At 40.8% G+C, this 16,382-nt stretch overlaps 1 protein-coding gene across 3 annotated transcripts; it reads right to left on the minus strand.

Annotated features, from left to right (window-relative positions):
- Window positions 1-238: 238 nt before the first annotated feature.
- tex12 (testis expressed 12) lies at window positions 239-15,487 on the minus strand. 3 transcript variants are annotated; one of them, XM_085184728.1, is made up of 5 exons: window positions 15,143-15,487; window positions 10,029-10,145; window positions 4,024-4,084; window positions 3,544-3,595; window positions 239-667 (listed from the first exon to the last, which is right to left on the minus strand). In XM_085184728.1, exons 2-5 carry the CDS (start codon window positions 10,128-10,130, stop codon window positions 523-525), a joined length of 360 nt encoding a protein of 119 aa, XP_085040854.1. In that variant the 5' UTR covers window positions 10,131-10,145; window positions 15,143-15,487; the 3' UTR covers window positions 239-522. The 3 variants fall into 3 exon arrangements, with proteins under 3 accessions (XP_085040854.1, XP_085040853.1, XP_085040852.1); XM_085184727.1 differs by having other exon boundaries at window positions 4,024-4,123; window positions 10,029-10,160; window positions 15,143-15,483; XM_085184726.1 differs by having other exon boundaries at window positions 4,024-4,123; window positions 15,143-15,476.
- Window positions 15,488-16,382: the final 895 nt, after the last annotated feature.

The following is a 16,382-nucleotide window of genomic DNA, read 5'->3' on the forward strand; positions in this document are numbered from 1 at the left end:
ACTGAGCCTTCTGTCAATAAATAAAGCTGCATTTAAACACCTGGTAACAACATTTATTCTCATAAGAAATGCTTGGGGGCACCCTAAGATCAAAACACAGAAAACTAAACTGCATTATTGCAGCATTTTGCTTCAAACGAGGATAAACCCAGCAAAGTTTTGTGTACAGGGGGTTTGTTTTTTATAAACAGTCATGGGGTTAAATTAGATTTCATTTATGCTTTTTTTTTTTTTGCGCTTTTATGCTGTGAAGAAAATTCTGAAATAGATATTTTATAATGATGCATTTGGTCAGATGAGTTTTACAACAAACTGAATTGTAAACCTTCAATAATCAAATTGTCACCATTATGTTGGACTAAGGACACATTTGACTCAAACCCAGAACAATAACATATTTCTTAAATGTACTTGAACAGCAGCACAGAACACTGGGAATCCGGTTCTACTTTAGTAAATGAATAAGTACACCACACAAACAAAGGTGTGCTCCGTCACACAGGTGACAGAGCAGGCAGCACACTAACCCTCCAGTTTATCAGAAATAAGAGCCAGTGTTTCCTTCAGATGTTTCTTCTTCTCTTTGAGGTGACCTTCCAGGTTTCGTGCTTCAGCCAAAATGGCCTCCAGCTCCTTCATCTGTGAGGTGTCTGCAGCAGCTCTCTCCCTACAACAGTGGACAAACACTGACCATGAAGCTGTGCAACAACAAAAAGTAATCAGTTGTTTTAAGCCAGCAATAATTTTGGTTTAGACTGGAACAGGATGAAACGCTTCACTTCCGTGACATTTGTCATTTATGATAAATTTACTTGCTTCTCTGAGCTCTAAGCTAAGTTCCTCTTCCTCAGTCACATTTTTACCTTCAAATTAGACATTTTGTATCAGTCCGTGTCCCTAATTTCATTGTTAAGCGGGACACATACGGCCCGCTTTGATCTTAAGTGGGCTGGACCAGTGAAACTCTTTCTGTCAGTGTCAAGTTACATGTTTAGCCGTTTTTCTACATGATATTACAGAATTACTCTATTAAGTGTAGTTATAAAAAAAACATGGTGGAAAGTTAAAAACAAACTTTTCTTTCATTTCACTGTTTAATGAATTTGTGCAGTATGAAGTGGAGGCTTTTATTAGTAGCAAAAGCCTTAAAACTTACAAAAATACAGTTAAAAGTCCAACATTTGTGTTTGTGGTGAGCAGCAGATCAAACAAGAATTATAAATGGCTTCACGTGCACATTCAGCCGCTGAGACTCATTTCGACACTGAGCCATGGCTCTGAGCTACATGCACACATTTCTGCATCTCTGTCATCAAAGACTTTGTATATAGTTGATGTCATTTTCAGGACTGAACTGTAACTTTACTCTTTGTAAAGGAAGCCATTTTTATTCAGTGTTTTCATATAAGCCTTCTATGGATTTGCTACTGCTATGGAGAACACACATGAGCTTAAAACCTGGACGAGTTTGGATTCCAGTCAGTCTTTGCGCGTGGCCACATGGTGTGCCCATCAAAGTAAAGTCTCACCTCTGTCTACATGGATTCTCAGCAGAGCTGAAGATTTGGTTCCCACATAATAACAGACATATGAAATTATCTCGCGGGCCGGGTATAACTGTATCACAGGTCAGATGTAGGGATGCACCGATACCACTTTTTTGGAAACGAGTACGAGTACTTGCATTTCAGTACTCGCCGATACCGAGTACTTAATAAAAACATGATTTAAACTTACAGGTAACAGCTTTAGTCCTATAATTTAACAAAAAACACACAAGGGACTAGTTTGGAATTAAGAACATTTATTTAAAATGAAAAGCATGTTGTATGCAACATATTACAGAATAAATAATTATAAAAAACAAAATTTAATTTTAAATTAGTTCGTCTGTTTCTCTGTTTAGAAGTCTCACTAGCACAGTCACAGCTGGGATGACATCAGAGGCTAGTGCGTCGTAGCTGCTCACTTTTTTAGTTAGTTCCTCAAAGGGGGCGAGGACGGCAACAGTCGTCTCCATAAGAGCCCATTGGTGAGTGGCGAGATAGTCAGGGAGTTCGTGCTCGGACACGCCCAGCACTCGCTTTTGCTCAATGAGGGACTGGAGCATGTAATACGTGCTGTTCCAGCGCGTCTGTACGTCCTGCTGCAGTCTTTTTATTGGCTGGTTGAGCTGTCCCTGAATGTCCTCGAGGCGGGAGTAGGCTAAGGCGGAGTGTTTAAAATGCCCAACTATTTTCCGTCCCGCTGCTATAGCATCAGCTATGCTCCTCTGTGCTAATAAGCGTGGGTAAATAAGCGTGGGTAAACTCTTTGTACTCGTTGTTGTGTTGGGATTTTGGTGCTTGATTAAATTACTTGTGCTAAATGCGCTACCTTTTGAGCCTCTGGACAATTTCGCTGAGCACAATTTGCAGTCCGCCTTTGTTTTCACGTCTTCGTTCACTTTGAAATAGTTCCACACGGCTGACTTGTCTCGCCTCGCCTTCTCCCAGCTCTGAGATGCAGCCGGGGCCTGGGGGCGGGCACTCGGGGCCTGGGGGCGGGCACTCAGGGCGGGCACTCGGGGCGGGCACTCTGGGCCTGGGGGCGGGCACTCGGGGCGGGCACTCGGGGCCTGTGATTAACCCCTTACATGTCGCTCAAACATAGACAGGTCTCAGACCGTGGTATCGGTCCCCGGTATCGGGGGACTTTTAACGAGTACGAGTACTTTAGAAAATGTGGTATCGAGGCCGATACCCGATAACGGTATCGGTGCATCCCTAGTCAGATGTGACCTGCCGGCCCTAAGTTTGGCACCCCTGCATTATACACTCTATGCTCTATTCTTGGTACATCCAAACATTTAATTTCCTGGTTCATCAAAGTTTTTGTTACACCAGTTACTGCCAGTTAATTCAGGGAAGTCTGACTCAGTGAACTGGGTGGTGCAATTTCAGATCCCTGTTAAGCCCTTCTGTCAATTCCAGGTACAGGTTAACACAATTTAAAGTTCTGTATAGGTTTCATAACAGATTTCTGCCTCTGTCTCCTCCGTGTGTGGTAAATGTTGTATTGCACAGTCATGTGTGTTGTGGTCTTGGCCAGGACATATTTGATTGTTTCCCCAAACAGTGCGACTCGCCCGTTCACCTGGACTGTAACCAGGCCAAAATTGACTGCTCGGACAAAACTGTGTCTTTCTCGTCCCCTCAGAGGCGAGCTCCAAGGTCAGGCACGATCGCTGCAAAAGCACTGATTCTATTCAAATGGAAATCAGCATCACACCCCGTTTTAAAAGGTCACGTAATGAGCTGCTGCTTGTGGCTAAACTTGAACGGACTTGGTGCGGTAAAGGCACCAAAGGTATATTCTTTTATCTGGATACTGCCAAACATCCAGTGCTGTTCTGCTACAGTAACAGTCACAGGTTTGTACACACCCATCAGGATAAAGCTGGTGCTGGTAGGATACTACATTCCCCTTCTTTATGAGAAAATGTTGATCAGCCATGTTTAATTGGCATCATGGGAAAGAATCAGTCTTGACTTGTGTAGATACCTTAAAGTTTCAGCAAACTCAGAAACCAGCACGCTCAGCACCTTGCTCACACCTGTAACACAACAAGAAAGCAAGTCCATGTTAGGCGTGCTGCAAATGTCTTTGCTTAGCTGTCATTTCACCATTTTTTCAGTATGTTTTTAATGTGGATACGTATATAAATACAAGCAGGTATCGTTGCAGAAATTTAAAATCAGGCTGCATGACTAATGGAACAATTGCACTAAGACACGTATCTGCTGACATCATTTCAGAGCAGCAAAAAGATGCGAGCTGTTATCATTTAATATCGAGAGTCTTACTACTTCCACTGAAAGGTCAATAAATTATATCCTGTTTTTTTACACAATCACATCCTGTTTATGAAGCAGCCTCACTCTAATTTCCTGTATAGTGTGTTTGCTTTTGTTTCCACTAAAGTAACCAAAAAGTTACCATACACAACGCTACACCATTCACACTTTTGCATAACTGGCATACCTGCAGCTATAGTCTCAAATGGATTGGCTGACTCCAAAGAGGGGGCCTTCTTTTTCTTTTTCTGTGGAGAGTTCTCTTCATTTACATTTGCACATTCCATCTGTTGCAATGAGAAAAAAAACTGATGACACTAAAATGTTTTCATGCATTCAAACATCAACCTAGCGGAGTTTCATCAACCTAGCGGAGTGACTATGCACACAAGCAGGTCTGGGCCATATCATACCGTTCACGGTAATACTGGTATAATGCCAGGCAACGATAAGAAAATGAAATATTGTGATAGAATATGGATAAATGCGCATGCTCAGTGCCTTTGTTTTCATACGCACATGGCCGAAAATGCATGGCAGCGACGGAGAATTAGAAGGGGGAAAGCGGATCGTTGAATGAAACGGATGAACTGCTGGCTAAGGGTAAACGTAAATTCAGTAAAATCATAATTCACGTCAGCAGTAATGACACCCGGTTACGCCAATCGGAGGTCACTAAAATCAATATTGAATCGGTGTGTAACTTTGCCAAAACAATGTCGGACTCTGTAGTTTTCTCTGGTCCCCTCCCCAATCAGACCAGGAGTGACATATTTAGCCGCATGTTCTCCTTAAATTGCTGGCTGTCTGAGTGGTGTCCCAGAAACGATGTGGGCTTCATAGATAATTGGCAAACCTTCTGGAGGAAACCTGGTCTTGTTAGGAGAGATGGCATCCATCCCACTTTGGATGGAGCAGCTCTCATTTCTAGAAATATGGACAAATTTATTAAACCCCCCAAAATATGACTATCCAGAGTTGGGACCAGGAAGCAGAGTTGCAGTCTTACACGCCTCTCTGCAGCTTCTCTCCTCCTGCTACCCCCCCAAAAACCCATCTCCATAGAGACTGTGTCTGCTTCCAAAAAGACAAAAAACAAACTAAAAACCAGCAACAAACAACTTAAACAATCACAAAGAAAGAACAATACAGTATCCACATCTGAACCAAAGAGTAAAACAGTGAAATGTGGATTATTAAATATTAGGTCTCTCTCCTCCAAGTCTCTGTTAGTACATGACTTAATAATTGATCAACAAATTGATTTACTCTGCCTTACAGAAACCTGGTTGCAGCAGGATGATTATGTTAGTTTAAATGAATCAACACCCCCGAGTCATTCTAACTACCAGAAATCTCGAAGCACAGGTCGAGGGGGCGGTGTGGCAGCAATTTTTCACACCAGTCTATTAATTAATGAAAGACCAAGACAGACTTTTAATTCATTTGAAAGCCTGATGCTTAACATTGTCCACCCCAGCTGTGAAACTCAGAAACCAGTCTTACTTGTTATCATCTATCGTCCACCTGGGCCTTACACAGAGTTTCTGTCTGATTTCTCAGACTTTTTATCTGATTTAGTTCTGAGCTCAGATAAAATAATTATTGTGGGTGATTTTAACATCCATGTTGATGCTAAAAATGACAGCCTCAACATGGCATTTAATCTGTTGTTAGACTCAATTGGTTTCTCTCAAAATGTAAAAGAACCCACCCACCACTTTAATCACACTCTAGATCTTGTTTTAACATATGGCATAGAAACTGAACATTTAACAGTGTTTTCTGAAAACCCTCTCCTGTCTGGTCATTTCTTGATAACATTTACATTTACAATAATTGATTACGCAGCAGTGGAGAGTAGACTTTATCAAAGTAGATGTCTTTCTGAAAGCGCTGTAACTAAGTTTAAGAATATAATCCAGCTACTGTTATCATCGTCAATGCCCTGTACCAACACAGAGCAGAGCAGCTATCTGAACGCTACCCCAACAGAGGTCGATTATCTTGTTAATAATTTCACCTCCTCACTACGTACGACTCTGGATACTGTAGCTCCGGTGAAAACTAAGGTCTCAAATCAGAAGTACCTGACCCCGTGGTATAATTCTCAAACACGTACCCTAAAGCAGATGACTCGTAATCTGGAGAGGAAATGGCGTGTCACAAATTTAGAGGATCATCATTTAGCCTGGAGAAATAGTTTGTTGCTTTATAAGAAAGCCCTCCGCAAAGCCAGAACAGCTTACTACTCATCACTGATTGAAGAAAATAAGAACAACCCCAGGTTTCTCTTCAGCACTGTAGCCAGGCTGACAAAAAGTCAGAGCTCTTTTGAGCCAACCATCCCTTTAACGTTAACTAGTGATGACTTCATGAACTTCTTCACAAATAAAATTTTTATCATTAGAGAAAAAATTACCAATAATCATCCCACAGATGTAATATTATCTACAGCTACTCTTAGTACCATTGATGTTAAGTTAGACTCTTTTTCTCCAATCGATCTTTCTGAGTTAACTTCAATAATTACTTCCTCCAAACCATCAACATGTCTTTTAGACCCCATTCCTACAAAACTGCTCAAAGAAGTCCTGCCATTGATTAATTCTTCGATCTTATATATGATCAACCTATCTCTAATAATCGGCTATGTACCACAGGCCTTCAAGGTGGCTGCAGTTAAACCTTTACTCAAAAAGCCATCTCTAGACCCAGCAGTCTTAGCTAATTATAGGCCAATCTCCAACCTTCCTTTCATATCAAACATCCTTGAAAGAGTAGTTGTCAAACAGCTAACAGATCATCTGCAGAGGAATGGCTTATTTGAAGAGTTTCAGTCAGGTTTCAGAGTTCATCACAGCACAGAAACAGCTTTAGTGAAGGTTACAAATGATCTTCTTATGGCCTCTGACAGTGGTCTCATCTCTGTGCTTGTCCTTCTTGACCTTAGTGCAGCATTCGATACTGTTGACCATAATATTCTATTAGAGCGATTAGAACATGCTGTAGGTATTACAGGTATTGCACTGCAGTGGTTTGTATCATATCTATCTAATAGACTCCAATTTGTGCATGTAAATGGAGAGTCCTCTTCACACACTGAGGTTAATTATGGAGTTCCACAGGGTTCGGTGCTAGGACCAATTCTGTTTACATTATACATGCTTCCCCTAGGCAGCATCATTAGAAGACATAGCATACATTTTCACTGCTATGCAGATGACACCCAGCTCTATCTGTCCATGAAGCCAGATAACACACACCAATTAGTTAAACTGCAGGAATGTCTTAAAGACATAAAGACTTGGATGGCCACTAACTTTCTGCTTCTTAACTCAGATAAAACTGAGGTCATTGTACTCGGCGCTGAAAAGCTTAGAAATATGGTATCTAACCAGATTCTTACTCTGGATGGCATTACCTTGGCCTCCAGTAACACTGTGAGGAACCTTGGAGTCATTTTTGACCAGGATATGTCCTTCAACGCACATATTAAACAAATATGTAAGACTGCGTTCTTCCATTTGCGCAACATCTCTAAAATTAGAAATATCCTGTCTCAGAGTGACGCTGAAAAACTAGTTCATGCATTTATTACTTCCAGGCTGGACTACTGCAATACATTATTATCAGGATGTCCAAAAAACTCACTGAAAAGCCTTCAGTTAATCCAAAATGCTGCAGCAAGAGTACTGACAGGGACTAGAAAGAGAGAGCAGATTTCTCCTGTTTTGGCTTCCCTTCATTGGCTTCCTGTTAAATCCAGAATTGAATTCAAAATCCTGCTCCTCACATACAAGGTCTTAAATAATCAGGCCCCATCTTATCTTAATGACCTTGTAGTACCATATTACCCTATTAGAGCACTTCGCTCCTGCTCTGCAGGCCTACTTGTTGTTCCTAGAGTATTTAAAAGTAGAATGGGAGGGAGAGCCTTCAGTTTTCAGGCCCCTCTTCTGTGGAACCAGCTTCCAGTTTGGATTCGGGAGACAGACACTATCTCTACTTTTAAGATTAGGCTTAAAACTTTCCTTTTTGCTAAAGCATATAGTTAGGGCTGGACCAGGTGACCCTGAATCCTCCCTTAGTTATGCTGCAATAGATGTAGGCTGCCGGGGGATTCCCATGATGCATTGAGTTTTTCCTTTCCAGTCACCTTTCTCACTCACTATGTGTTAATAGACCTCTCTGTATTGAATCATATCTGTTATTAATCTCTGTCTCTCTTCCACAGCATGTCTTTATCCTGTCTTCCTTCTCTCACCCCAACCGGTCGCAGCAGATGGCCGCCCCTCCCTGAGCCTGGTTCTGCCGGAGGTTTCTTCCTGTTAAAAGGGAGTTTTTCCTTCCCACTGTCGCCAAAGTGCTTGCTCATAGGGGGTCATATGATTGTTGGGCTTTTCTCTGTATCTATGAAGCGCTTTGAGGCGACATTTGTTGTGATTTGGCGCTATATAAATAAAATTGAATTGAATTGAATTGAATTGAATGAACCGGAACTGGTTTGGCTTTCGTCCGTCAGATGCACAACAAAGCACATTTTTTGGTCGCGCATGCAAACGGGCCGTCGTTATTACCGTGTTTTTCGGACTATAAGGCACTCTTAAAATCCTTTACCTTCCTCAAAAATCAACAGTGCGCCTTATGGTCCAAAAATATGTATTTGACTTTTTTTAATTGGCACACTGCAGTTTGATGTTGCAAAGCAGCTCTTTTTAACTTGTGTGGATATTATACATGGTTATGCTGAGGATATGTCGGCCCATTTCCACTGGAAAGGCCTTTTGCTTAAACTGTCAGCGAGGAATTTGCATTTGCACTGTTACATCAGCTGCTTGTTTAAGTGAAAATACATTGATGGGGTGTTTGCACTAAGTTGTGGACTTACTTAAGTATTTTGTTTGCATCAGTTATATTGTCAGCTATATCGTTATCGCGAATTTTCAAATATATATCGTGATAAATATTTTTGGCTATATTGTCCTGTCTTATACACAAGCACAGTTTGTCCGCAGTGAAATGTTTTAAGGAAGAATAACACTCCCAATCTACAAATCATTTTTCACACATACACCTCAGCCCTGAACCTTTCTAGATCCACATCTCTCCATGTAATGGAGCATGACCCTGCCAGCAGAGGCTCCATGAGGTCCAACACCATGAATGTGAGAAATTTACGGTGAATAGGTGATGATCATGTGACCTGCCTCCCTCACCAAAAGCAGAGTGTTTCCAGTCTCTGAGGCTACTCTGGACAATGACTCTCCTGCCACTGTAAGGAGTTCATGTGGGAAAACAGCCTGAGATGAACAATCTTACTGACACTACCGCATCAAAATTACACAAACAGAATATTAAGAACGGCCTAATGAACGACTGTCTTCACACAGATCCCAGCACAGCTACTATTTTTAGACTGCTACTGCTAGAAGCTCTTCTAAGCTTGTTGATTTCATGCAACATCACCTCTGTTTTAAACTGGCCTGAACTTCATGTGAAGGGTTTGTTTCCCGGTTTGAGACAATCATCGAGCCTCAAGGACCTGAGGGAGGAAATTCAAAGGCAACACCTGAACAGTAGCGCGTGCCACAGTGGCATCGTCGTGCAGGAAGACGGACCACACCAGAACAACCATCTCAACCACTCTTCATTTGCTTCCTTTTCACTCTGTCCACTTACCAGAAATGAAAGTCCTTTTAAAATGTCACTAACATAACACTCTGTGTGAATGAGGAAAAGACTGATCACACTGAAATATTTAATGCTTCCAAACATCAAAGCAGGCTTTCTCCAGGCTCAAATGGGCCTCTGGAGACTGACTGTATCCACGATCGAGCCGTACTGAAACCAAAACCATCTCCTAAAGGAGACACAGCATGCATTGTAGAGGCACAAGATAATACCTTCAAAGGAGTGGATCTAAAAACACACTGAAAGGAAGAGCAGCCAAATTTGATATCAAACCTTCCACTAGAAAGAATTACATGCATATCAAGAGACAAAAACAAAGATTTCGGGACCCTTTTTGAAAGATGTGGCTCTAATAACGAGTCAGTCTAATAACTGATTCATGTTACTCATGTGGGTCTGCTATCATTTTTGAATGGACACAAATAATAAAAATTATTCTCTGGATTTCCATTTTTTAAAGAAACAAGTTTTGGGCTGCTATTGGACAGCTATCCTCACCTCCTGAGAGGTCGTCTGTCTCAGCCCGTTGTTGCTGTTCGCCATCCTCGTGTTTAGTGCTGCTGGCATCAGTTTTCCTGCCGTTGCTCCTGCGTCCTCCATCGTGAGACAACAGAACTGCAAATGGAAAATCTGACATTTAAAAACAACACTCAGCTTTGTCAGCATCAAACAATGTTACAGTGTAGTTTGAATTAATGTGGGTTTGTGTTTTAATACATAAAAATGATAAATCAGCAACACCATAATAGAATCAGCCAATTAAAATATTGTCCAATAAAATGAAATAAACTCCCAGCTTACTTATATATTAAGATTTATGCATTTCTTTTAATTGAAATTTACACAGAAAACTACTAATTAAACCCAGTTCAGCATGTTACTGATACTGCATCCCACGATGAAAAACACTGGTATCCACTGTCTATTTAAAAGGTGACCTTTGCAAATGCTGCTTCTGGCTAACAATTCATGAGTCTGAGACCAACACAGCATGTCGAGCACAACGTAGTCCTCTGTTTGATTCCTCTGTACTGTGACGAGGACATCCTGAACCTTCTGCCCATATTTATGTTGGTTTAAATAACACATGACACTAGCTTTTTTCCCCCAAAAACATTGTGCATTGGAGCTTATAGCATCAGGAGCTCTCAAGTTAGACTTTTTTTCAGATATTATGTCTGTACGGTTTTTAAAATGTAAGTAGTAGGATTCAGAAATGCACAATAATGTTAACCCTTTCTAATCAAAACTTTCATTCAGCATCCATTATGGAGGACGGCAGGACTTCCTAACTCCCGTTTCCAACCCATTTTCATGCTTCAGGAAGCAGACGGCTGAGAAATGCAGGGAGGATTTGACTCAGATTTGCAAAAGGGAAGTCGGACTTATAGTGTGCAGGGAATGAGGTGGAGGAGGCCATGATTTCTTAAACTATTTGATCTGTTGATTTATAGAATTAATATTTGCTAGAAGTGCAGTACTGTACCTTTCTTTACTTTAAAGAGTCAATTTCAACTCTGCTGAAATTGGGTTGAGACAGTTTCTAACAAACAGGAAAACCAGAGAAACTGGCCACAGTAACCAACACTACATTTAAAGACTAATGAGGTAACCGGGTTTCTGAAAATGTCAAAGTGCACAAACCACAGGGAGGTGCTTCTCTGTAAAAACAGCTCAAAAAAACTCTTAAGTATATTTAAGCTTGTATGTTCATATCAATGGCCTGATTTGGAAGTGGCAGAGGCATGAAGTAACAAAGTAAAAATACTCTGTTAGTGTACTCAAGAACTTTCTGGTATCTGAACTTTGCTTTAAAAGAGGCATATGCAAACATATGTGTGCATCTTAAACGAAAGGAACAATGACACATAAAAAGACAATCCTACTGGTGTTTCCATCACCTGTGCTTATCACATAGAAAGGGACGAAAGAGGCACAAAGATAATTTATCCTTAATCGAAAGCGCTATACAGGGCTGAGGTGATCAAGTGCCAAAAGTAGTAAGGCTTTTAAAATGGCAGGTAGGGCTGCCACGATTAGTCGACTAGTCACAATTACGTCGACTATCAAAATCGCCGACGACTAATTTAATAGTCGACGCGTCGTTTGTAGGGATGGGTATCGTTTAGGTTTTATCCGATACCAGTACCAAACCGGTACTTTTGAAATGGTGCCGGTGCTTAAAGAATAGAGAACACACACTTTGTCCAAAAACCTCTCATGTTCAGCTGTTTTTTTGTAAAAAGATAACAATGTTAGCCTTTTCTGCAGCTATAGAGCATATATGGTATCACTCTTGGCTGGAAGCAGTGCTTATGGAAAAAACCTCTCATGTTTAGCTGTTTTCCACCTTTTCTTTGGTCATTTTAGCCTTTTTGGCCAGGGTGAAGGGATATCTGCCATTAAACAAGAAGACAGCCGCATGTAACTACGATGGTGTTTGCTAGTTCACCTTACGTGCATTACTTTAATAACGTGGTTAGCCTACTCAACGTAAATTACACACGAACAACATTAAGCTGACCCAGAGAAGAATGGCTCATCATCCGTCATCATTTCTGCTACACTGGCAGGGCTAGGGGCCAGGACTCTCCTCTTCGGGTTTTGGGGGATGTTGCTAACTCCGGGTCCGATAACAGGTAACCCACCCGCAGTAGATGTGCACGGTGTGAGGTCTCGCAGCAAGCTATCAAATACGGTGCATTTCTCGGCTTTAAAAAAAAAAAAAAAAAAAAAAACGCTATGCGTCGCCAGGTGTTTCATCAGATTTGAGGTGTTACCTCCTTTGACAGTATCACAGTATCAGCTTAAAGCACTTGTTGCAGGCTGCTGAGTTTGCATCTTTTGCTGTGAAGTACAGCCAGACTTTGGTTCATCTGCCATCATGGCACCGGATACCGGTACCCATCCCTAGTCATTTGAAGCTTTGTAAGATCCCAAAAGACGCAGGAATAAGTAGTAGGATTTAAGAGTGTAATAACGGACTGAAACAGAAGATGGCAGCACTGCATGTACAACGATGCCAGCTGCCGTTAAACACCGAAGAAGAAGAAGAAGCTGTGTCCCAGAATTCATAGCGCAGCCCAGCTCAGTTTCCAACAATGGTGGCAGCTAGTTAGTTTTAATATTACTCTTATTATTCTTTCTGGGTCACAAAATAAACGTTTAACATATTTTCAGGCGAGAATGTAGCTGTGTAAACCTCAAATATCTGCTCAGTTTATCAAGACACCACATATTTTCAAAAGCGCTCCGACGTTTTCGGAGACGTCTGTTACCCACTAGCTCGATAGCTAGCCGGGGGCTAGGCTCACTAGAGCCGTGAGAACACCGGACTCCCGGCAAATCGTTTTCAAACCCACCGCTGTCTTTCGCTACTCAGGTTAAACATGATATATAAGTCACTTAGATAACTTAAAAATGTTATTGTTTGGCTTTTTTCAGTATTTTATTTGTTCCTGAGTAAATCGGTTTGGCTGAGATTAAAGTTTTTACACAGCTGAATAAACGTCAAGCAGACAGCTGATTATCAGAAGTGTGAGATGCTCCAGAATTTACTCCGGTGTCCTGTTATATTTTAGATAGCAAGGAGTTTGTTAAACTTCACCGAAACAATCTGTAATTTCTGTAATAAACTATCATCTTGTCTTTATTTTTAGTTAGCACAGACCTTAAACACTTAAAGCTGTAAGCTAATGATAGTTATATAAGAGCAGATGCTTCTGGTGCAATAAGCTGTACGTTTTACGTCCAATGGATGATGATCTGATTAGTCGACTAATCGCAAAAATAATCGCAGACTAGTCGACTATCAAAATAATCATTTGTGACAGCCCTAGTGGCAGGTAATTAAAATGCAAAGTTTCTAACAACTCTACAAATATCAGCAATTACACAAACTGTTTCTATGTACTCTGTCGCACAGTGTGCATGTTAGCTAAAGGTACCGCCGCTGTATTTACAAGGAGATGAGAGCTAAATTTACTCAGAGATGGAGAAAGACAGGAGATGACAGGAAGAACAAAGTTCTATTTAAAGGTATTTGATAAACAGGAAATGTAAAGCTTAGGTGTAATGTCATCAGCTTTAAATCAGATATTGGATCCGTATGGTGTGAAGTTGATTTTTTATTTTTTTTTTAAATATTGTGAAACATCCTGAAGTGTATACTTTGTGTTATTCAGTGGTTGTATGAAAACACCCAGCAGTCTAGCGCAGGATAAACAGGTTAACTTGCTGTATTGCGGTAAATAAACAATAAAAACACAGTTTTACTGTGTATGTGTTGGACTGGTACACGGTGGCTGTATTGCTCATGGTCAGAGTTAGGTTAGACCAAGTGTAGCAGAGATGAATGTGAATTTAAGCTGATGATGTGTACATTTGTCTCGTATGCAGACAGTATAAACAGCATACTGTCAGTGTAGAGCAGGGCTGTCAAGCTCCAGGCCTCGAGGGCCGGTGTCCTGCAGGTTTTAGACATCACCCTGGGTCAACACACCTGAATCAAATGATTAGTTCATTACCAGGCCTCTGGAGAACTTCAAGACATGTTGAGGAAGTCATTTAGCCATTTAAATCAGCTGCGTTGGATAAAGGACACATCTAAAACCTGCAGGACACCGGCCCTCGAGGCCTGGAGTTCAACATGTGTGGTGTAGAGGGTGAAATACTTGGTTAAATCTTGTTGAATTCAGTTGTGTAAATCCCCAAAAAGCAGTAAACCTGAGAGGAGCAGCAGCACGGGTTAGCTGATCTCAGCCTGTACAAAAATAACCTGTGTGAGTTCTCAATAGAAATGAATGCGAGTTGTGATCCTTTTCCCCAAACTGAGCCACTACACCTGATCTCTGGGTTCCCCCACCTGCTGAATCCCACTCAAACTCCTGATGACACTCATTTTTCTGTTTGGGTGTGGGGAAAAAGTAAAAGAAATGATAATAATAATAATAATATTTTATAATGACATTAATAAAGCACAAGGTTCAGTTAGCTTTGTAGAAAATTAGCTGCTAGAAACATCCTTCAAAGAGCTACTTATTACCTTCTTGAAAAAGTTGAATCAGTACTTCACTATTTACCAAAGTATTTTTTTAAGTATCTTCAGTTAAGTAAAGAGTATCGGTACTTTCGCACCTTTGATACATCAAATTCATTAAATGGATACAGACCTTCAAGATTAATTAAATTAACAAATGTGACCTCTGATAAGGGGAAAAGAGTAATTCTCTTTGGAAAGTGAGGCCTCTCTTAAACGGACCAACAAGGCTGTGTCTCTATTTGTGAGGAGATCGTGAAAGGCCATGGCCTGTATATCCCGTCCCCACAGCCGCAGAGCCCCGTCTTACACAATGCTTAGTTTCCATTACAGGCTTCAGCTGGTGTCACTTTGCTCCAGCTCAGGCTCTTTGAAAGCTCGGACCTTCTTCTCTCAGCTCTCACCTTCCTCATTAATCACAAATTCAACTGTGAGAAGTTATTAGTTAAAACTCTGTTTAGCAAAACCTTGTTTTTTCTGGTTTACCGAGTTAGCCTAGCTGCTAATAGCTACTTAGCAGCTACTTTTGCTAAGATTTAAAAAATAAAATAAAATAGAGGTAACAGGCACTTACAAGATGTTCAGGATCTATGTTGAAGAGTTAAATATCCTCATGTAGTCATTGAAAAGATGTCAGAAGAACTGCAAAGTAAGTTACTCCACTGCTAATTTCTATATAGTCCAATTAGAAGTTGCTGTCGATTTAAACGTAAAAGTCAAAGCTGTACCGCGCGCGTCTGACGAACATTCGCTGCTCCTGGGAAATGTAGTCCAAATGTAGCATAAACAATAAATAGCAGACTAAGAGTGTGAAGGAGGTGAAATTTCATTAAGAAATGCTGAAAAACACGCTCATTTAACATCCTTTGCTTATAATTTAATATATAGTTGTAGCCCTTAATCTTTTCTGCCTTTCCCATAAATATACAGCATACAAGATGGCGCTGGAGTGACGGCAGCCTTTCCAAGTAGGAGAAACAGGGGGACAAGGGAGGGCGGGAACAACCCTACCGCCTACTGGTGTTGGCCAGAGGGGCCGATGGCGCGATATGGCAGCCTCGCTTCTGTCAGTCTGCCCCAGGGCAGCTGTGGCTACAACCGTAGCTTGCTTCCACCAGTGTGTGAGTGCGAGAGTGAATGAATAGTGGTATTGTAAAGCGCTTTGGGTGCCTTGAAAAGCGCAATATAAATCCAATCCATTATTATTATTATTATTAGCTGTAGGTGCTTTTCTACACTGTGCAATATTTGCAATATTTGTTTTTTGTTTTTGTTTGTATTTTTTTCTTATATTCGACTGTGCAATAATCACTGTGCAATATACTCACTCAAATGAGCAATCCTATTTATCCATATTGTATATTCTGTATCTATATATGTGTATATATGGTGTATTTATGCTTATATCCTTACTCTCATTCCCCTTAATTTATCTGTAACATGCAACTTCTTTCGGTGCTTTGCTACTGGAAACTGAATTTCCCGGAGGAACCCACCCGAGGGATTAATAAAGTTTCATCTAATCTCTAATCTAATCTAATCTACTGCTGACATCACACATTCAATCAGTCAATTAAAGAACTTTCATCACATCAAAGACATTAAGAGGGAGAGATGACACTCAAAGAATCATGAACATGAACGTTTTGAAGTTTTCATGTCCTGTTGAACCCTAAAATTAAAGTTTATTTTTATAATGTTTCAAATTAATGACCCAAAATACTGCAAGTGCTTGAACTTACTTATGTAAGGACCCATGAGCAACTCTAAGTGGGAAAAGGCGCCAAACCAGTATATATTTCAGTGTAGCTGTG

Source organism: Neolamprologus multifasciatus, chromosome 14 (assembly GCF_963576455.1).
Source record: "Neolamprologus multifasciatus chromosome 14, fNeoMul1.2, whole genome shotgun sequence".
NCBI lineage: Eukaryota > Metazoa > Chordata > Actinopteri > Cichliformes > Cichlidae > Neolamprologus > Neolamprologus multifasciatus.

Excerpts from the sequence above, each read along its gene's own strand:
- tex12 (XM_085184727.1), bottom strand. The coding sequence starts at position 10,130 with ATGGAGGACGCAGGAGCAACGGCAGGAAAACTGATGCCAGCAGCACTA. Across the intron at positions 3,596-4,023 it reads ATTTGAGACTATAGCTGCAG|GTGTGAGCAAGGTGCTGAGC; the intron begins GTATGCCAGTTA and ends GTTGTGTTACAG. Across the intron at positions 668-3,543 it reads GAGTTTGCTGAAACTTTAAG|GGAGAGAGCTGCTGCAGACA; the intron begins GTATCTACACAA and ends CCACTGTTGTAG.